This window comes from Copadichromis virginalis, linkage group LG1 (assembly GCF_057382275.1).
Source record: "Copadichromis virginalis isolate Kocher_CV1m ecotype Utaka linkage group LG1, C_Virginalis_male_GT1.1, whole genome shotgun sequence".
In the NCBI taxonomy this organism is placed as follows: domain Eukaryota; kingdom Metazoa; phylum Chordata; class Actinopteri; order Cichliformes; family Cichlidae; genus Copadichromis; species Copadichromis virginalis.
In genome coordinates this window covers 36,304,958-36,327,096 of record NC_140618.1, presented here as the reverse complement: position 1 = coordinate 36,327,096, position 22,139 = coordinate 36,304,958, and the positions used below count along the sequence as shown (strand labels likewise).

At 40.5% G+C, this 22,139-nt stretch overlaps 1 protein-coding gene across 3 annotated transcripts in view; it reads left to right on the top strand.

The window, feature by feature from the left end:
- The window catches only part of pacsin3 (protein kinase C and casein kinase substrate in neurons 3), a 34,738-nt gene that overhangs the window by 2,508 nt on the left and 10,091 nt on the right, over positions 1 to 22,139 (top strand). The window contains exons 2-8 of one of the 3 annotated variants that reach the window (XM_085460950.1): positions 1,800 to 1,897; positions 12,929 to 13,029; positions 13,816 to 13,972; positions 16,516 to 16,751; positions 17,533 to 17,688; positions 18,828 to 19,003; positions 20,512 to 20,632. In XM_085460950.1, coding sequence (XP_085317076.1) covers positions 12,976 to 13,029; positions 13,816 to 13,972; positions 16,516 to 16,751; positions 17,533 to 17,688; positions 18,828 to 19,003; positions 20,512 to 20,632 — 900 coding nt within the window. In that variant the 5' untranslated portion in view covers positions 1,800 to 1,897; positions 12,929 to 12,975. Of the gene's footprint in view, positions 1 to 1,799; positions 1,898 to 6,302; positions 6,345 to 12,928; positions 13,030 to 13,815; positions 13,973 to 16,515; positions 16,752 to 17,532; positions 17,689 to 18,827; positions 19,004 to 20,511; positions 20,633 to 22,139 lie in introns of those variants that run through there. The other 2 variants (XM_085460956.1, XM_085460942.1) reach the window with 2 other exon arrangements.

Sequence of the window (22,139 nt, the reverse complement as noted above, 5' to 3'; positions counted from 1 at the left end):
CTATTTGTTTCTACTTACAGGATGTTTTGGTTTGGATGAACACTGTTAAATAACAGTACTGGCAGCTAGATTTGACAACATACTGTTATTTTACAGTGTATCTACTGTGATCTAGCAGGTACTTCTTACTAGAGTAGGCAATTCTTACAAAAGTGAAAATTAAAATACAGTGCTGCGTAGGATACATGCACTTTTTAGGTGTTCTTGCTATAATCTTTGTAATCAGTGCATAACTTTAAAACCTATTAAAGTGAGAACTGTATCCTCTCAGTTGGCATTTTCCGTTTTCTGTAGGTTTTCATGTCTTTCTTGAACCATAATACAAAAACAAGGTTCCTCGCTGTTAATATTTTTCATCAAAATTAGCAACATTTACAGCTGAACTCACCTGAACTCACAAGGAATATTACAGTTGTACAGATAATTGTGTATGTGCATGATTCCCGTAAATCTGGAAAGTTAGGTTAATGGGTAGAACCACAACAGACACATTGATGGGGCAAGATTATCGATTAAAGATAAGAAATGACGATTTCCCGGTTTCATCACAGTATTGACCCAATCGATATTCTAATGATGGATTTGATTCATTTTTAGTCTAGTTGGCAGTGAGGATCTTAGATTTTTTTTTTCACCTCTTCAGTCTGATTTGTGCTATTGTATTCTGAGTAATTACTGAAGTTATTCAAATATTATATCTGGAGAGACGTGGCCATAAAGTATCGTTTGACTGGTTGGTGGAAGCAGAAAATGATTCACCATCACTGGAAGTTATGCTTGATCTGCCCTCACACTACTATCCCACCTCTCATTAGTGAATTATTTGAAGCTGTGCTCATAATTAATCAGCTGTATTCATTGTTTGTGCTTTTAGTGGTGAGGATGGGGCTCTCAGCTCTGACTCTTAAAGCATTTGTCATCAGAAGTGAAACTTGGTCACATATCTAGTTATACTGGGAAGCACCCAAAAAGAGCCACTGTTTTGTGTTTTTTATGAATGGGTTCACAAACTGTGGCAGCTGATGAGAATCCGACACAAAGGTTTAATCTTCTGTGCCAGCGATCTTCAGCTGTGGCTAAATGTGGATTTAGATTTATCTGCTGATTATTAAAAGAACAGAGCGGTTTAGAGAGTAACTGCATGTCAGTCGCTGCAACCATCTGTCGATGTGATAACCAACTTTTTGTATCACAAATGTCACAACAACTGAGATTAAATGTCCTGAGTTACTAAACAAAACAGAGCTAGTCCTGCTTGTTTGGATAATTAGACTTCTTTGCTTTCTGATTGCTTGCTGCTGTCGAAAAATCTTCTACAAAAGAGCCTTGTGTTAGGCTGGTATGTTTTTTTTCTCCTTAAAGTAGTAATTAATGTTACCAACTAACCACAGGGTTATAAATTTTTTTTTTTTTAAAGGCTTTCAAGTCTCTATAAGGTGGAAAAACCTTTTTTTAAAAGTTGAAATTTACAGTGTATGTCTGAACAAAGCAAAATCGCTGGTGTGTTCTTTTAACAACTTGCCACTCTGCTGCTAACTTGGTACTCTGGCAGAGGTATGAGTTAACTGCTCTTGCCTCCCTTTACAGGGGCTGCTGCTCTCTACCTGCTTCATTAACCCTCAACTACACACTCTGTGTGGTATTTCACTGTGACTCCCAGAATGTGCTACCCTCCAGCCAGCACCGGGCCGATATAACAGGCAGCTTGCCTAGCTAACTAACTGCTTGCTGCTTTGCTAACAAACCCCTCTCTCTTTGTCTCTGTGTGTGTTCTCCCTTTGCTGTTGCTTCTGCCCCAGTGGGATCTTCCTGCCCCTCTGTGTTTCTCAGACCTGCGGAGACGGAGGCCGTCTTCTGTTTGGACATCTGTCCATCTCTTTTTTTCGTCTCTCATAAGGTAAGTTTTGCTGTCGCTCTGGGCTCCGTATGGGAACAGTGTGTGGTTTGTGTGCTGGATATACACTATTCATAATCATGCCCATTGTGCCCCTGTAACATTTAACATGCTGCGCTTGCTCTCTGTCTCATCTGTCAGTAGCTTCCACCCGACTCCTACACATAATCCACTCAGTTTGTTGATGGTATCTGCTTGCAGCCCTGCAAAGCTCCACAATATCTCTTTAAGTCTGAAGACATTAGAAACGCATCAGCTCAATGAGTGAAGACAAAAAAATTAAACTACACATTTAAAAGTTGCGTAAGAGTCAACCACCTCTTGTCCCACCTTTCTTTAAATGATTCCTATTTTGTGGAGATGCCTCTTTAGTGTTGCCACATGCAAACTTAAGCTATTCTTTGCTGGAGTCATGGGTGTGCTGGTATAGCAGAAGTTGTTAAGTTGTTTAGCAGTCTGACAGCCTGACAGAGAAATACGCTGAACACTTCCCGCGTTCACCGTCCAAACGTTAGTGACAACCATGGCCGCTTGTTTCCTTCATGTTTAGAGGCTTTGTGCTAAACTGTACATTTTAATGCCTTCACACGAATGACTTGAGAAGATATTTTCTTATCAAGTCAAACAGTACTGACATGAACAGAAAGCATCTAGAACTGTCTTTAAAAAGTGAAAAGTCCTGTTTTAGGGAGATTAGCATTTAGGGGGGGGGGGGGGGGGGCTGCTGTTGTGTTTTGTTTTGGTTTTTTTTGTTTTGTTTTTTTTAAACCTGACATGACCATGAAATTTTAGCTGGGCAGCTAAGTAGCGCTAATAGCTAGCATAATTTAAATCTGCATTTCATTGTGATACAAACTTGTGAAGCAAAAAACAGGCTGAACAACTATTGTTTTAAACTGAAAGCTAAACATGATGAAACGGCACCCATCTGTCACTTAAAACAACCGTGCCATTATCTTCCTTTAGTCTAGGGTTTAATTTAAGCGACTCTGTATAAATACTCAAACATCACACACTTGTCATAAGTGGAAATCAGCTATAAAGGGAAATCATTTTAAGTCTGGGCTTGCTTTTAGGACCAGTTTTGCCTTTTAGTTTTTCCAAATGTAAATTTCCACTGTAAGGAGAAAAGTTCCATAAGTTTTTTGTTTGTTTGTTTCAGACTTTTTTTGGGGGGGGGAGAGAAATATTTGACTTCCTGATTTGTCCTCAGTAGCCATTTCAAGCTAAAGATAGTTGTTTATTAAAGCCAAACGTGATGACTTTCAGAGTATCCCATATTGTGGTTTATTGTTGCCAACAGCAATTATTATGTAATCACTGTGAGCATGGTTAACATTTTCTTTCTTTAAACAGTCTCTCATTTTGCTCAGAATCACACAGCAGTGGTCTGATACACAGCTAGTTCCCAGGCTCTCATATGCAGCCAGCTGCTGGCAGGAACTGGAGCAGAGAAGAATCTCCAAGTGCTCCTCTTTTTAGAGGTTTAAAGCCTCCGGGTCCTCGTGAACCTACAGTGCATAATCTCACATACTGAGACGTAGCTGGAATGCAGACGAGCTTTCAGACTAGTGGTCGCGTGGGCCTCCCCAGGCTTCATGTGTAGGAGCATATAGCCCTGGCACTGCTGCAGGGAAACTGTTGGTTTACATTAATCAGATTAGTGGCCATGAGTTTTCCAGTGGGGCTTATGAGGTCTGGACCTGCCTCTCTATCTCATCCCTCCCTCAGCTGCTCTTTCCCCTCCTCCTCACTAGTCTGACCCACTTCTCTAAAAACCAACAACCAGAATCTCCTTCTGTCTCTCTCTCTCTTCCCATCACCCACCTCTTTAGCAGGGACACATTAGATTCACAGGTCAATAGATTGTGTACTGGATGAGATGATTTTTCCATTTTTTGTCACTGATTGCTGTGCTTCTCAACAGAGGTGCTCTGTATAAAAAATTAAATAAACTAAGGAAAAACTAATGAGCAGTCTGGTCTAGGCTTAGAGATATCTAATCTTTCTTACTTTCTTGGGTTTTCATCAAAGTGTATAATGGTGTTTATGATTTTAAAAGAAACGAAGGCAAAAAAAAAAACAGCTGCTTTGTAACAGAAGTTATTGTAGCTAGGGATGTGATGAATTAGCTGGCAAGGCTACTAATCTTTGTGACCCCTGGGAAATGTTTTTTGTTACAGTTGTTATTATTAATACCACCAACACCAATTTGCTGTTGTTTTACCCAGCACAGAAAGAAGGGTCCCGGTGCTGGCACTGTTAGTGTTGTTTCCACTGGTATCTTATTTTTAATTTAACTGATAAGCAGATCATGAGCTGTGGACACCCTGAATTCTTCCATAGGCTTTTTCAGGTGGTTTTGACTGTTGTTCCTGCAGCACACGGTGTGACAGCCCCCTGCTTTCTAAAGGCAAATAGTTCACACACTTCCATGTTGGCCTTTTATCAGTGGGTTCAATTTGCAGTCACCTGTTTCACAGCTCACTGAGCTCAGCTAAATGTATATCAGGGTACTTAGAAATGGTGTTTATTTAACTGACAGGATTGAAGAAGTTATGGATGCAGGGGCGCAACCAATATTTTTAGTGGCCCCATATGGCCACCCCTATGAAAAAAATTATGGAGGAGTCCCTGTGTGGATGGCAGCACTTACGATAGAGTTATATAATAAAATAAAAAATCAACTTAACTATCACTCACTATTCATAGATTTATGTTAAATTACAAGTCTGAGGTGTGCTAAAAAGTGAAGCTTAAATGTACCAGCTGATAAAATTGAAAGATTAAATGTGTGTTTTAGTGCTTTCTGCCACTTTTTTTTGTGTTTGTTGTGCTTTGAATGTCAGTTGTAACCGCTGTGTGTCCAGTCCATGTATTTTTTCTTCTACCCCGTCAGAATCAAGTGTTGTATTCATCACATCAGTTTAATATATAGTCACTCTGAAAGTTTACTTTATACATATATGATGGTAACGTCAAACTTTTGGTCCACCGCATTGGTCCACACTGAAATATTAGTTGGACAATATAACGGCTTGCTCTGAAATTCTTCAAACAATACACTACCTACCTACCTACCAACCTTACCCCTTAGCCACATGAAGTACAAAGAGGCCAGCAACAGATGGTCTGCCCTGATCTTGGCATCGTGAAGTCAGTCTGGGATTACTTGAAGAGACAGGGGAGACCAAGACGGACTAAATCCAAATAGGAAATCGAGCAAATTCTTCAGTGCTGGTTTGTAGCTAGTTCTGACTTAGCGCCGTTTCAGAACCAGAATGGATTTCAAGCTGTTGAAATGAAAAACACTGAGAATGGACAATGTGATGCATCTGTGAATCATCTATGAATTTATTGCAGTAATGTAGTGATTCAAATGAAATACAGGACGCTTGAAACAACAGCAACTGGCACCCCTTCAAGCAACAATTCCAGCTGTATTTTGCAGCGGTAGTGTTACTGCTTGCAGTAGCAGCTCTCAAGCTTTTGAAGTATGCATCGCATTTGTATATGAGCCAGATGATAAAGAGAAGTTTTGACAAAAGTTATTTAAAAGTTGTAGTAAGAAAGAAAGGCATGTCGCAGAGATTCATTAAGAGATTAAACTCATTCTTGCTGGCACAAGTTAACCTTTTCCAGAAATGGGGACACATTTAAGAATTTTTTAAAAATTATTATTATTAGTAGGACCCTTTTTGTTCTTGTGGCACTTTTTCTCTTTTTCCCCTCCATTTTGTCAGTAATCAAAGATGAACCAGACCTGTTCTCTAAATAATGGATTGAAGGATAAAATGACTGATGTTTAAGAGTTGTGTGGTGAGACGGATGCCTTAGGACAGAAGCACAAGGAGAAGTTGAGGTGTAGATTTTTATTGCTGGTGTCATTTGATATGTGATTGATTTATTTGGCTGACTGCATCCATGTTTTGTTCACATGTGCACTTCTGCTTGGTTCATCATGCTTGACAAACTGGCCTAACATGCTTTATGAGTTTTGTTGCTGTGCTGTAGAAACCACATCAAAAAGTTCTTGTGTGTGATGTTGTGGTAAACCTATTTCTAGCTGCTCTGTGTTTTGAGTAGTTCAAAAACATCTGTCTTAAGTCACATTTGAAATTTGCTAAGCTTATCAAGAACAGTGTTCATCTTGCGGATGCATCTTATTGCTCGTCTGTCACATTTGTGACACTCATGTCTCTTGTGTTTCAGTCTTTAACAGCTTTGTGGCTCCCATCACTTTTGCTCTCTTTCAACAGTCCTGCTGTTCTGTGCAGGTCAGGCCTGACGGTCTGCTGCCCTGTTTCAGATCAAGGATTGGATTCCTTCAGGTGGTTAATGGAAAAACTAAACGAAAAACTGAGCCTGAGGCCACTCTGACAAAACATTCTTTCAGCTGCGATTTCAAAACATTTCAATGAGGGAACAACTCGCCTGGATCTGCCCAGAAGTAATTATGCCCTATTATAAAGCAGAGCCAAATTGTATTCTTAGACTCTACCAGAGTAGCTTTGCATGATTTACTGTTCAAAATAATCCTTATTTAACTCGTACTGTGCCTTGGGAAAACACCAAAGTTTATTCGTTATCTGAAATAAACAGTTTTAGTATCTCTTTCTCTTTACCCTTAGTTTTGGGATTGGCTGCACCCTGTAAACAAAGGGTTTGACTGGCAGGTGGGTGGGGCTTATGTCCTCACTGCCAGAACTGTTTTTTGTTTGTTGTTGTCTTTTTTTTACTTTGATAGCAATCCACGAGTTGAAAAGGGGATTATAGTGAACTTTTGGCTCATAGAAACTACACACACAAACCTCATAGTATGTTACTTGGTTAATGTTTAATATGGGTTTCCACTTTTGTAACAGTAATGGTGTGTGTGTGTGTGTGTGTGTGTGTGTGTGTGTGTGTGTGTGTGTGTGTGTGTGTGTGTGTGTGTGTGTGTGTGTGTGTGTGTGTGTGTGTGTGTATAATCAAGAAATCTCAATTGGCCAATACAAAAAAAATCTGTCATCTGAGCAAGTTATCAGAAAGAGTAGAAGCTAAGTTCTTGGCAGTTATCATAAACAAATCTGTTTGTTTGAGAGCATATGGCACACATTTTGTTGTTTGTGGGTGTACAAACTCACTACTCATGTAACCTCTGAAAAACCCTCTTCACTGTCGGACTATACTGTTTGCAGTTCAGCAGAATTGGTCTGTTTTCCCTGTGTTTGTGAATTGGCTCGCACTGAGGGGATTGAACCCAAGTTCACGATAAGTGACCAGAAGCAAGTAAACATTCTCAAACAACACAACCACAGCCAGATGAAGGGGTCAAATGAACTCGCCACATAAACCAAACACACTCATCTGACCATCTGTTCATGGATCATTCAGGATCTATGACCTCTCTAAATCCTCATGGACCAATCACAGGAAATTACTTAGAAAGTCTTATGTTAGGTATGTGGAATTTTCCATCTTTTTCCTCTATGGATTGAAGTTTATTTTGTTCATGAAATGAAACATGTCCTCCATACACCAGGTAGCTACAGTGACTCTTTGTTGTACAAGCACTGCTTCAGATGTAAACAACTACCCAAAGACTTACAGAATCAGTAACAGTATAATACAAGTTCTTAGTACCAATCCCTAGTAATGGTATGTTCAGCACAGGTTACTGTGTCCAGCTAATAATGTCTGTCTGTCTGCCTGCTTTAGACTAAACAGTCTAATCCCTTTAATGTAGGTTGTGGGTAATGTGTGACTGCTGTATACAGACACAGACACGCTCCTGAGACTTTATGGGATCTTCCTTCCAATGCTCACTGTGTCTGTCTGACTTAGTTTTAGAAATGAAATTTAACAAAAGACATTTATACCAGTAGCCTGCTGGAGGTCATTTTGTAGCTCTGGCAGTGCTCATCCAATTCCTCCTTGCACAAAGGAACAAATATCAGTCCTGCTGATGGTTCAAGACCCTTATGGCTCTGTCCAGCTCTCCTAGAGTAACTCTGGCAGCAAACCTTCTAGAAATGGCATGTATTGATGTGCCATTGTGATTGTTCGGCCACTAAGTTGGCCTCTGCAACCTCTGTAGGGTCTAGGTATCGCCTCACACTACTAGTAGTGACACTGACCCTAGTCGCCAAAGCAGCTGAAACTGATTAACATCCACATATTCATACACACCCCAGAGGGGGGGGAAAGGAGGAGCAAGACAAGGATCTGTCACGGAAGGACAGGCCCCTGCACGGTATCTACCAGCGCTAGATAGAAGAAGTGGCAGATATCAAGAAATTCTACTAATGGCTGAACAAAGATGAACTGAAAGACAGCACAGAAGCACTAATCATGGCAGCACAAGAACACAAGACGGGGTCGCCAACACCAGACAAAACCCCATGTAAGGCTATGCAAAAATGCCCAACGACTAACTGGTGATGGCTAACCAACCAGCCATAGTAGTGATGGACAAGCAGAGGAAGAGGATTATAGTAATAGATTTAGCTATACCAAGTAATAGCAACATCGGGAAGAAGGAACACGTGAAGATTGTTCCTGCCAAGAACTAAGAAGAGCTAGAGAAGATGTGGGAGGTGAAGGCAACAGTGGTCCCAGTGGTAATCAGAGGTGTGTGTGTGTGTGTGTGTGTGTGTCTTTTAAAAGAAGAGAAGTGAAAGAGCAGAAACATAAATGGTTTAGGTTAATTCTAGTTTAAAGTTTGGGCTGAGTTTAAAATACACACACTGGTTAGATGTGATTAACAGTTTGGCAAAGTTTCATTTAGGAATAAAATACTGATTCAAATCATCGTTTACTGTTGGATGATACAAGGTTGGGCATAGTATTAAAACACTAGAAGCAAAATATAAAAAGCCTTTATTAGCAGGCTGCTCTGTGCTCCCCTACCTAAAAGCAGTTCTCTTTAGACCACATGAATGTTGTAACTTTTTGGACTAAAATGTATTTCAAAATGCTCCTCATCTCTACCAACTATCTGCTGAGCATGTTGCACAAATTCTGGTGTCAACCTGTAAACATGTGAAATAACCTCTTCAGTCCTCCCACCAAAATTTTCCAAGCTCTACAACCATTTTGAGGCTCTACAATATTGACTACTGTCATGTTGTCATGCCCTCCATCATAAAGCTGTTTTGGTTAAGCCTCTGTTGAACTTCCAAAGAAGCAGTAATTGGCAATCCAGGGCCAAGTCCATTTTCACATAGTGCCTCATGTCCCAGCACGCTGGTGGCAGATGCCTCTGCTGTTATTGACATACTTAACACTCAGCAGTGACACTCATATACACGGTTATCCTTTTGTTGATTTCACTCACTGCCTGATGTGGATTAAATGTGTGGGAGGTGTGGTGTTACGGTGTGTTTTTGGATCATCAGCTTTTGGTTAATCTGGAACGTCACTCTCCTCAGACACACCACACCCCCTACACACAGTCGGACACACCTACAATTACATATGAGAGCTATGTCCTTTTTATTCACGGTTAACTCAGATATCTGCCCTAAGTGAAGGCTTGCTACTCCGTTGTTGCATAACTGGCAAAACTGCAAAGCTAATTTATGTTCACTCCCACATTGTTCCCTGCAGATCTCACCAAGGCTACTGTTGTACTCTGCACCTAATTTAGCACTGGTCTGCTCCCAGCACTGACACATTGGGAGTTATTTACGGTGAGAGTGAACAATGTGAGACTCAGGAAGGAGGAAAAATAATCCGGAACCTCTCAGTCTTGTCAAGTCGAACTTGTAGAGCATGGTCTCACAGAGAAAATATTCAAACAGTGATCAAACTTCTAGAAAATGATGCACATAGTAAACGGTTTAGGGAAAAATCTCTTTAAACTAGTTACAGTTCATTTATATAGTTATTTTACTTGTCTTTAGAAAAGAGGCAGTTATTTATTGAAATCAGGCTTCATTATTGACAGCCCTTTCTCTTCATCTACATCTCCCCATTGTTGTGTCTTACAACTGATCTCTTTGTGTTTATTTCTAACTTTAACACCAACATGTCATTCAGCTGCATTGTACGAAAACTTTAATTTAAGTGTCAAAATACAATATTTTATTTGACAATAAAGCTCTTTGAGTTCATACTTTTCTATTGCAGTGGGAACTACCAGAGAAGGTGTTTTGTAATCCGTGGCCACTCCAGGTGTACAGATAACTCCAACATGCTATAGTTGCAAGATGCAACTTACAGAACTTAGGGGGTTTAGGATCAGGGTTTGGGTTATGATTGTGGTTATGGTTATAGGGCTATAGTTAGGGTTATTTTTTGATGTGTCATGGGATGATGTTTCCACATCGCAAAACTGTGACATCACTAGTGTGACTGGTCACTTGCATTGTTGAGTCTGGACTAATATTAGTGTTGTTGATCCAGGAATGGCACCAACATGGCAATATCAGATCGAGCAACAAGTTGTATCCACAAACTCTGACTGCAACATGCAAGTCACGTTCTGTGTTAGATCCTTCCATTAAAAACACCACAGACAGGGTGGGGAGGTCCAGTGCACTCATTCTGATTCGTAAACTAAGCAGTTGACTCCTGCAGGTGTCCACCTGCCAGTTAAAACACCCTGAGGAAACTGTCCACGGAGGCTTGTACCCCAGAGATTGCTGCTTAGTGTTTTGTAGATCCAGATGGAATTTAAATTTGAAGATGTCTGTGGTCTGACCCACAAGCCCTGGGTAATGGGTGCTGCAAGTAGTGTGGTAAAGGGCCTCTCCACTTTGAACCCCTCATGCCATGCTCCTTCTCATTTTTAATGCATAGAGTTTGTTTTTGTTTATAATGTTTGTAAAGATGGGTATGGTCTAAACTCTTTGGACTGGTCTGACCGTTTGAAAGGTTATGTATGTTTTGTGTATCAGTTATTACATTGGCATTAGCTGCTTGCAGACCAAAATGTGGCACACGAATCTTTTAGCTTTTAGCAAGAGGTGAGATTTGAGTTTGTGTTGAGGTTAAGTGAGCCGCTAGGCCTCGAGTAATGGTGTGTTTGACAAGTTGTTGTATCTGCAACAGGAAACCGCCTGGCCTTGACAAAGGGTTTTGTCCAATTGGAGGATAACACGGAGGAAGTGGATGTATGGGAAAGCCAGGTCACAGTAAACTGTTGGTAGAGTTCCTGCAGAGCTACAAAATGTAAAAAATGAATCCCCTCGAGTTCAGTTGCAGCTGAATTTAAAATGCAGGTTTGCTCTTTGGTTTTGCACAGTTGTGCATCGTGCTTTGCTTTTAAGAAAGTATTTCACAAAAAGGGATTGTTTGTAGTGAGAATACACAAAGCAACAGTCTGTTAATTAGTTTCCCTGTTTGTGTTTTCTGTGCATTGGGATGGACCATAGATGCACATGTGCGTTCCTGCCACTGGTGTCACACGAGTCAACTCATCTGCAGGTTGAAACTACAGTACTCAGTCCTCCAAACAAATATAGATGTCAACTCACCAAGTTATTTATTTTTTCCTTTCTTATTAGCTTGATTTTTGTACAAATGTTGTGCTTCCTGTCATCTGAAAGAAGTCCATTGTGTATAAAGAGGAGTGGACCGACTGCGCACGACAGGGTATCGGCATTTGTAGGACGCACACCATCCAGCTCTGTGCAAAAAAACAAACTGAGCAGAGCAGCCCTGAGGTCAGAGAGCAGTGAGGACTCTTTGGCTTTCTGTGTCAGCTGATGGGGAGCTGCAGTTTGCCAGAAGCTGAAACTGTAGAGCTGCTTACAGTGGAGCAATAAGACTGGAGACTACTGGGTTTGATAACCCCAGAAAAAGAGGAGACGCGTCTTTTTAAGAAACATCTTCTAAGGAAATCCTGAATGGCCACAAATGTTCCTGATCTACCGAAGAGGATTAGGGCCACTGGAAATAAAATAAAAAAAGAGTTCTGACTTTTCTCAGAATTCTGACTTTAATCTCAGAATTCTGAGATTAAAGTCAGAATTCTGAGATTAAAGTCAGAATTCTGAGATTAAAGTCAGAATTCTTTTTTTTTTTTTCTTTTTTTTTTTCCCCCAGTGGCCCCAATCCTCTTCCGTACCGATCCTCTTGACAAGGAGGTTGTCTAAATGTGTCCGTGTCAGCAGGATTATTTAATAAAATTTAAATTTCACATCATATTTTGACAAATTAATATGAATATGACATAAGAAAAAAATGGGGAAACCTGGTTGTGATGTTCTCGAGAAAATATCGCAAGTTAATCTGGATCCAGAGATTCACTTCCTGCATGAATTTTCAGACAGGTGAAAGCATGCAGCCTTGGACTGCGCTTGTTGACCTTTCGATCATATTACATGATTATAAGTTAGGAGGTGCAGTTTGTCCCATTTGTCATGTAACTGTAGGACTTCAAGCTCTTAACATCTCTTTCTTCAGTGTTTGCTTAAGTTATTTTTCCTGTTTCCTGTCCATGATAACACCTGCAGCTTTAAAACATTTTTAAAAATTATTTTACGCAGCTGTTTTCAAAGGTGACCTCAAGTAAGCAAAAAAGGTCATTTTGCTTCCTCTATTAGGCTTTTGGTCTGGGGATAATGACGGTGTGTACTTGATTTATGCTTGTAGTGAAGTGTATGATTATGTCAGGGTGAAACACCGTCTCCAGGACATCAGTGTTTATCAGAGTCTCAGTGTGAAACAGCCGTATCTTGTCACAAGTCCAAGATGAGGGCTGAGCTGTGGATTTCCCAGAAAGCGTCACTAGGCAAACAAACCAACTGGTGCTCGAGAATAAATATACAGAGAGATGAAATGAGCTGTGACGTATTCATAGAGCAGGTAGACTCATTCCTTAAAAATTATGTTTTAAAGTTTCATTGTTTTTAAATTAAGTGTCGGCCGCTGTTACTCTGGTTAACCAGGCTTTTTCCAGTTAGGGCTTTTTAATTTGGAGTAGAAAGTTGAAGTGCATAGATGTACTTGGAATCAAACAAGATCATGTCAGTGAACCTGTTAAAATTTAATTTACATTTTTTTTTTCTCTCTTTCATGCTTCTTTCGGGTTTTTCTCCTCCTCAGTTTCTTCTGTAGCCGCCATCATTCTGTGCTGTGGGGCCGACCCCAAGATGTCTTCTAATGGAGACCTAAGTGAGCTGGGGAGCTCTGAGAGCTTCTGGGAGGTACAGTAGTAACACTTTAATTGCTGTCGTACATCAGCCGCTCTACAAAACTTAAAACAACACTTAACTTTTTATAGTCTGAGTCTTATTATAGCTGCAGTGTTTCAGCCTGCAGACACAGGTTTCTACCCACTCATGCTACTAATTAACCTAACAAGTTGTGAGCTTTCCAACAAGTTGCTTTTTTTCTTATTGGGGTTACGCAACTTTACCAGTCTTTTCTGGCCCGTCTTTCAACTTTTTTGAAAATTCTAATTAAAAAAACATCCTTTTTGAATTTTTTTTAAAATTTTCAACCTTTCATGTTTTTCACTGTTTAAATGTTTTCCAAATCACTGCGATTTAACACCACCAACTCTAGCCTGTGAAAGGATCAACACCTGGCTCAATGTGTTCAGCACATGAACATGTCTATTTAGCTGATCAACAGCACCTGAATGCAGAATAACTAAGAGGCCGAAGCAGCCAGATAAGTCAGTGTGTCAGTCAGCCGGGTCTCATTACATGCTTTTATCTAAAGACCGAAGACTGACTTCTTCACAGCCTTCCATGTTGGGAAAAATACACACTCTCATCTCCAGTGGCTGTATTACCTTTTGTCTCCCCTTTTTTGTTTTTTTAATCTCAGTTTCGATCATCTCTATATCATTTATCCACCAAATATGCTTCAGTCCAAACTGTTGTTGCTAATGTCTAGATACAACGATGACATGAATAGAACTCAGGGAGTGACTGACGCTGTTCTATTTCCTCGCTCCTGTTTGGTTCGTTGGTGTGTCTCTGCAGCCGGGGAACTACAAAAGGACGGTAAAGCGGATTGACGATGGCCACAGGCTGTGCAATGAGCTAGTCACCTGCTTCCAGGAGAGAGCCAAGATAGAAAAGCACTACGCTCTTCAGCTGAGTGACTGGGCCAAGAGGTGGAGGGTTGTTGTGGAGAAAGGTTAGTTTAAATGCTAGCTTTTTATAAAAGAGTGGATATAGCCACCAGTTAGTTTCCATCAGACGTCACCACATTTGGATAGAAATTATGACGATATATATATATATATATATATATATATATATATATATATATATATTAGGGGTGCAACGATACACAAAATTCACGGTTCGGTTCGATACTTTGGTGTCACGGTTCGATATTTTTTCGATACAAAAAAAATGTTCATGCATTTTTAATTTGTCATTTATTAAAATTATAAATATATATTTTAACTCAAAAGTACAGTTTTTAAATTTAACCCTAACCCTAACCCTTGTGCGCGTTTTTTATTTTGACAGCGAATGCGCACCTGCGGACCACTTATGTGCAGCCCTGGTTATTTAGCTCGTCATATTGCAGCCACAGAAATTATTTTGTCCATGAAACCATAAAGCTGCACTTTCTTTTTGCCTTATAGTCTGATTTGTCATAACTTCTCCGTTTTGTGGTAAGCTTTTCTTTGGCTGTCACTTCTTCACCCTGACCTGTCTTATTTGGCTCAGCAGAACTGAAATGCTTTTACACACGCACTCACATAAGCTCAGCGATTCTCTGCGCGATCAACCTCTCACATGTTTAAGCTTGCTGCGGGAGATTTCACTTGTCATGTTTGCATAGTAAGCTAACGATTAATAAGACGATGTCAGAGGAATTGGTGCGCAAATTATCATCACTCACAGATCAGTGCTGTCGCTCTCTATACACAGTTCGCACGATTGCAAAGTGAAAGCAAAAAAACAAGCGCAAATTCAAACGCGACTTCAATATGTCACATATTGACAGTGGCTCACCGATGCCAATGACATAATTACCCAGCTACATTTCTGAAAGAATGCAAAAGCATTGACATATATTTTTCCTACAATAGCCCGACGGGCAGGGAAGAGATAGATTTTGGTAGCCCGACTGAAAAAATCGCTAGCTCCGGGACGTCGGGCTAGCGATATTGCAAGCCCTGTATCTGATTGAGGAATCACTCATCTTTGGAAAAGAGAGTTTATTACAGAGAAATGGCTCTTTCCAAAATAAAAGCTATACTATCCGCTTCTTCTGGGCTATATTCTCAGCAGCATAAGGAGAATCATGTGCTAACAGCTGTCTAAATGACTCGGCTAAAGTTAGTAGCATGCTTGTTGTTTTTGTCTTTGCACTAGGATGATGTCGGTGTAAATGTGCAGTCATATTCGTTGTGTTCCCACTAGTGCTTTCAGGTTAATCTCGTTGAAATGACCTTAACGCCACAACACGGCAAATCTCCGTTAACGAGCTACCGCCGATCGCCCCGTGCATGGGGCTAGACGGCCAACACGTTAACGAGCTAACTGCGCTAACACACTAGTTCACACCAATGTAATTGAGCATTGCATGGCACATCCAACATACTGTTTTACTTTAGTCCATGACTCGCTTACCTTCAGGGTCATACGTCACATGAAAACCAAAATAATTCCAAACGCCAGATCTGAATGAGGGTCAATTTGCCTGTTGCAAGGAGAGCTTAACTTCTGTCTCGCTAGCTTGCCCTGTGCTCTTCCTTCTGACTATGCTGTCTGTGTGGAGCGCTCAGTGGATCTGCGCTCGACAGTGCAGCCTAGGCGGAGTAGTCGAACACAGATTCACTGAGCGCTCCACACAGACAGCATCGTCAGAAGGAAAATTGATAAAATAAATTACAAATGTTGTATTGTTCGATACATATGCGTACCGAACCGAAAGCACTGTATCGAACGGTTCAATATCGATACGAATATCGTTGCACCCCTAATATATATATATATATATATATATATATATATATATATATATATATATATATATATATATATAAATAAATAAAAAACAAGAAGGCATCGGTGGGCAAGGGACGAAAACAGGGCGTTGTTGGAATGCTACTACGCAAGTAACCCCGGCGGAAGGGGCTACATGAATATCGGAGCACTAGGTGCGGTGACTCCCAAGCTAGGCGAGTGGCTCCAGCAGATCCCGGGAATAACATCGGAGATCTCTGTCCAGAAGAGCGCAGTCCTGGGAACAGCTAAGATACTGCGCAGGACCCTCAAGCTCCCAGGCCTCTGGTAGAGGACCCGAGCTTGAAGGATAAACCGCCCGCAGGGGCGCGCTGGGTGTTTTTTTTTTTTTTTTTTTTTTTTTTTTTTTTTATATATATATATAAAAACAAACAAACACAGGAATTCCAAATGTGACATTTATGATATAAATGGGATATGTTTGGGATTTCTATTTAAATATGACCAAGATGATAATTTAGCTGGCTAAATTTTTTACAAGTTAATATTTTGTTCATCATCTAATAAATTAAGTCATCCATCTTTAATTTGGTAGCAAAGCTCACGATGTTTATGGAAATCCCCATCAAAATATCCACAGGCGAAGTTTCACAACACTGACCTACAATTAATTTTGTAAACATGTAGACAAATGGGGACGAGTGATTTTTATTTAGTGATAACCTGAAGGGGCGCTTTCTCACGTTTATTTAGGGCCCCAGTATGGTACACTGGAGAAGGCTTGGCATGCCTTCATGCAAGCGGCTGACCGACTCAGCGAGCTGCACATGGAGCTGCGGGAGCAGCTGGCGGGTGAGGACAGCGAGAAAGTACGCAGCTGGCAAAAAGAGGCCTTCCACAAGCAAATGATGGGAGGTTTCAGAGAGACGAAGGACGCGGATGATGGCTTCCGCAAAGCTCAGAAGCCCTGGGTCCGTAAGCTGAAGGAGGTGAGGGCGGCCTCAGTAGATTTTCTGACGTTGGTCTGTAGGGCAGTCTGCATCAGTGAGTGGCTGCAGTACACACTAATGGGATTTAATGGAGATGACGTGACTGTAGTGAATACTTGCAAATGGCCAGTGTCTACAAAGTTGTCGTTGAAAGGTTTCTTTTAATAAAAACAAAAGCCAGCAACTGTCTACACATCCTCTTAGCAAATGTCACACATGAAGTTGCTTTATGCTACAGTCACACTATGGAAAACTGGAGACTGTGGCGCAGACACAATTATTGTGACAGTGTGACTTGTAGTCTTGTTAAAATATTTGCATGAAAAACGGGGATCTCACAGCCACTTGCCATCTTCACAGTGACCATTGTGCATCAGGACCGAGATAAAATAGTGGAATCAGTCCACTATAAGTTTGGGACTACTGCAGACCCTCATAGACTGGAATTTAGCAATTCCTCAACAAAAAGTGACATAATTGGACTTAAATGCGAAATGGCAAAGTAAGTGCTTCTTTTGACTATAGTGTCGGTGAATAAACTTCCCTCCTTCTTTTTCCTTTTATAAGATTGTCGTATAAGATAACACAGTGGTTGAATGCAGCTATTACGTCATAGGTGATTGTATTTGAGGTAATATTATCACAGTTGTTGGATGGATGTGAGTGAGTCTGATATTACATCTGATGTGTCAATGAGGAGAGACGGGTACATTTTTGGAAAAAATTGAAGTTTAGTCTTTACTGAGTTTATAGCAAGTGTTTAACACGTGCGTGTGTCCAGGTGGAGTCAACTAAGAAGAGTTACCATCAGGCCAGGAAAGAGGAGTGGACGGCGGCTAACAGGGAGGCGCACGCCAAGGCTGACCCGACCAAGTCACAAGAGGAAGTTCGCAAGTACACAACCCGGGTGGAGCGCTGCAACCAGGACACCGAGAAAGTACGATGCACACACACGTGAACATGTACATATAAACAGAGTCCCATACATAGCTCCTCTTGTACCAGTCTGGGTGTGTCTGACTCCAGAAAAACATACCTGTGTATGTTTTTTAACTTTGAAACATGACCGGACTTGTCTCCTCGACTTTCCACTTGTAACAAACCCAACGGTTGAGGAGTAGTTCCAGGACCCGGAGAGGGAAATGATCAACCAAACAACAAAAAAACGAAGGAAATCCTGAGACGTGTTCATTTAGTACGCACAGCGTTGTCAGGCAGCCAAGGACCTCTTGAGCAATGTTGATCTCAACAAGGAAATGAAATCCAATATCATTACTCATTCACAGCTTGAAGAAAAATACATCCAAAAAAGCCTTCAGTCTTCAATCACTTGTCTCAACCAGTCTCAGCGCCCCGTGTTGGTATCTGCTGTGTTTAATCACTGCACACTTTATGTAATCATTAAGATATTTAAACATTTTATTCAGTGGGTTCTTACAAGAGTTCACAGAAGAAGAAGACAGTCTTATTATGGTGGGTTCTAGTCAACAGCATGTTATCAGTGTAAATAATACTTACTAATGATGGAGAGCTGTTCATACTGTGTGCATAATAAAAAGAAACTCCCAGAATTCAGTTGGTCACTCTTGCACTCTTGACATTAAGTATTATTCAAAGTCTCTTAGATAAATCCGGAAATATGGAAAAGTTGAGTTCTTTTGTCACTTTGAATATTTTTTTTATTACAGGAGAGGTAAACACCCTGTTCAGTTGTTCTTGTAGTTTGCTTTAGGATTTTAATTCATCTGAACTACACTGGAAGCTGATTTAAATCCATAAATAAAATAATGTTAGATAAAATAAATTCACTTAAATGATTGAACAAAAAATGCAATTCTGAATAAAGCTTGAAATGTCTCATTATTAAAATAGAATAAAACTACAACGAGCTTTATAGCTGCTTTCCAAAGGTTTTTATTCTGCTCTTTGGAACAGACAGTCTTGCACATATACTCGAAGCATGCAAGGCACATGCACCTGAGTAAGACCATGAAGTGTAATTGAAATGGTGCATTTAACAAAACACACATTGGTGTACTACTACGCAGTAGCTCAGTGTGTGTGTGTTTACGGCAGGTAAAGGAGCGCTACTCCAAGGCCTTGGAGGAGCTGAACCGCTGTAACCCCCGCTACATGGAGGACATGGAGCAGGTGTTCGACTTAACTCAGGAGGCTGAGCGCAAGAGGCTGTGTTTCTTTAAAGATGTCCTGCTCGACATCCATACACACCTTGACCTATCCTCCAAAGACAGGTAAGGAAAAATCCACATGCTTGTATTTATTTATCCAAAATTACGTGGATCACGAATCAAGCGATCCATGACTCACAGCGAAGGCATGCAGAGCTGCGAAGGCACGGATGTCGGTCTGAACATGTGCGTATGTACACAGGGGTTAATGGAAAACTCCTGCTGTTGTCCATTAACTGTTGACCTCATATTTTATTTAAACAAGCAACTTTGCCATGGTAACCATTATTGGTAAAGTCCAGCCAACTCTGTCCAAATATTGAGCAAATTAACCCTTGAAGAAACTGCTCTTTTGAAGAGCAGTTTCTCACTGTGAACGTATTTTTTTTTAAACTCTGAGAGACTTCCTCTGGTATCCATGTATTTATTCCAGAGCACTGATATATATGTGTATATAAAACATTACTTAAGAAAGATTTGAGGAGTCGGAATGATCAAATAAAAAGCCTGAACACGTGTTTCTTTAGTCCCACAGTGAGCATGTTTCCTGCAGCTACAATAAATATGAAATTGTATAATATCATATAACTCACAGCCTTTACAGTATGCTTTCGTTTAAGCCTTTAGTGTTATGTCAGTTAGAGGCTGCAGACCACGTTGGATGATGAGTTAATTTATAAAGGACCAATGGGAATACTTTTTCACCCACCTCCTCCATGTGACACTAGTCAGTAAGGCTTTAAACATGGTGGGATAATATTCAACTACTGGTGCAAAATGTGTGTTCACTAGATGGTTCGTCCTGGCACATATTACAGAGAGTGGAAAGAAAACCCCCCCAAAAAACCATGTTCCATCTCTGTGATAAGTTTGAGATCCTTTAAAAAAAAAAAAAAATTAAAAAACACTTTGAGAGTGTGTCGGGGGGGGAAGCTGCCCTCTTACCAGCTGTTCCTTTGGAAGATTGGATGTAGATGAAGAGATGTTGTTGTTTTGTTTTTTTTTCTTCATGTTATATCTGAGTGTATACAAACCAGCTCAGTGCTGATGAAGCTGATTAGAAAGTATGCAGCGTGTCTTATCTCAAATCCCACCTTTAAATGACGGCTCTAGGGTTCTCGATGCCCAGCCCTGTGAGTAAACAGGACCTATCAGGAACCTGCTACTGTAAATTCAAAATGCACTGTGTCGATTTTAATTCTCTCCATGTTCAACCAGCAAGTACAGTCTGTTGTTTTCTTTGACAACTGCTTCCTGCTTCAATAAGTAATCTTTTATGACTTTAGAAGATCCCCAACTTGGAAACCTGTCTTTTCCTGATGAATAGAATTCAACTTTATTGTCATTGCACATGCACAGGTACAGGGCAACGAAATGCAGTTTGCATCCATCCAGAAGTGCTTGGATGCAAACTGCATTTCGTTGCCCTGTACCTGTGCAGCATGAAGCAGGGTTAATGACAAGCGTCCCTAAGCATGCGTTACAGGTTGCAAAGTCAGATGAAAGATGGTCTGCAGATTGATGACAGAGTGTCAATCAATGTGATTATTCACTCCCTTTCTGTCCATTAGCTTCAAAGCCTTGTACCAGGACCTGGGCCAGACCATTCGTGCAGCCAACGAAACTGAAGACCTCAGATGGTGGAGGAACACCCACGGACCGGGCATGAGCATGAACTGGCCCCAGTTTGAGGTGTGAAAACACAAACTCTGTTCACCCTGTCGCGCATGAATTATTTTGTTTTGCTTTGTTTTTTTTCTGTGCAGTCATCTACATCTGTGTGTGCGTTATCCGTGCTGTCGGAACGTAAATCTGTTGAAACGGTCACATTCAACAGGACTTGACCTCAGTTTGGTTAAATACTTATTATGTAAATATTGTAAATCATTAACTTTGAGTTTGAGGACTCCATTTAAAGTTGAGGAAATGATTCTTTTAGGGGTTGTTAAAGGACATTGTAGTGATTTGCATTGAATTCCCGAGGAGATGGAAACATGACTCTGTGTGTTTTAGGGGACGGACTGAATATTAAGCAGGGTTCCAGTGAAAGCCTCATTTTGTGACTGAAAGCTGAGTGGGGTTAGGAATGTCGAACACACACACACACACAGATTAGTTGCTAGTGGAATGGAACTTGCACCTCAGTGCTGCAGACAGGACCAATAAATACAAATATTTACATATGGAAAAACACAAACAACAGTGCAAATGATTGTTGTGCAGGAATTCAGATTAGAGTCTCAGGATTCTGTAGTCTGCTTAGCATATGTGACAAAATTGTTTTTTTTTGTTTGTTTGTTTGTTTGTTTGTTTTTAATGAAACTACCGTTTCATGTAAATTCTTTTTCAAAAAACAAGAATAACCTAAAGGAAACTTTCTGAGTTTTTGTTTAATTTGCACAGCCAGGGTTACATGTCCAAAATTTTCTCCATGGTCCTGGGGTTTTGGCGTGAATTAAAGAAACTACGTACACTGTGTTTTCCCAGGCATGTTGTTTTTTCCCTTGGGATACTGTAATATTCTGCATTCGTCCATAATAGTTACATTGTAAGAAAGGTAGATTAGCGTATTCTACAATACCCTAATTATAGAATATGATTCTTATCATACAAAGGAGAACCATCATTTGGAGTATTTTAGTGGAAATGAAACAGTTACTCATTATTCCTTTCTTTTAAAAATAGAGTATACACCAATAAGACATAAAATTGTGTGGGTCCTTTTTTTTTTTCTGCCAAAGTAGCCCTGAAGGCGAGCAGTGGTATCTGCACCAAGATGTTAATAACAGATCCTGTTGTCCTGTAAGTTTTGAGGTTAGCCTCCATGGATCGTATAGTTTTGTCCAGCACATCCCACAGATCACCAATGGGACTGAGATCTGGGGAATTTGGAGGCCAAGTAAACACCTTAAACTCATTGTTGTGCTTCTCAAACCATTCCTGAACCATTTTTGCTTTGTGGCAGAGTGCAGTATCCTGCTGAAAGAAGCCATCGGGGAATATTGTTTCCATAAAAGGCTGTAGATGCTCTGCAGCAATGCTTAGGTAGGTGGTACATGTGAAAGTAACATCCTTATGGACCCAAGGTTTCCCAGCAGAACATTGTCCAAAGCATCACACTGCCTCTGCCAACTTGCCAGCTTGCCTTCTTCACATACTGAATCCTGGTGCCAGGTGTTTCTCAGAACGAACATTAACT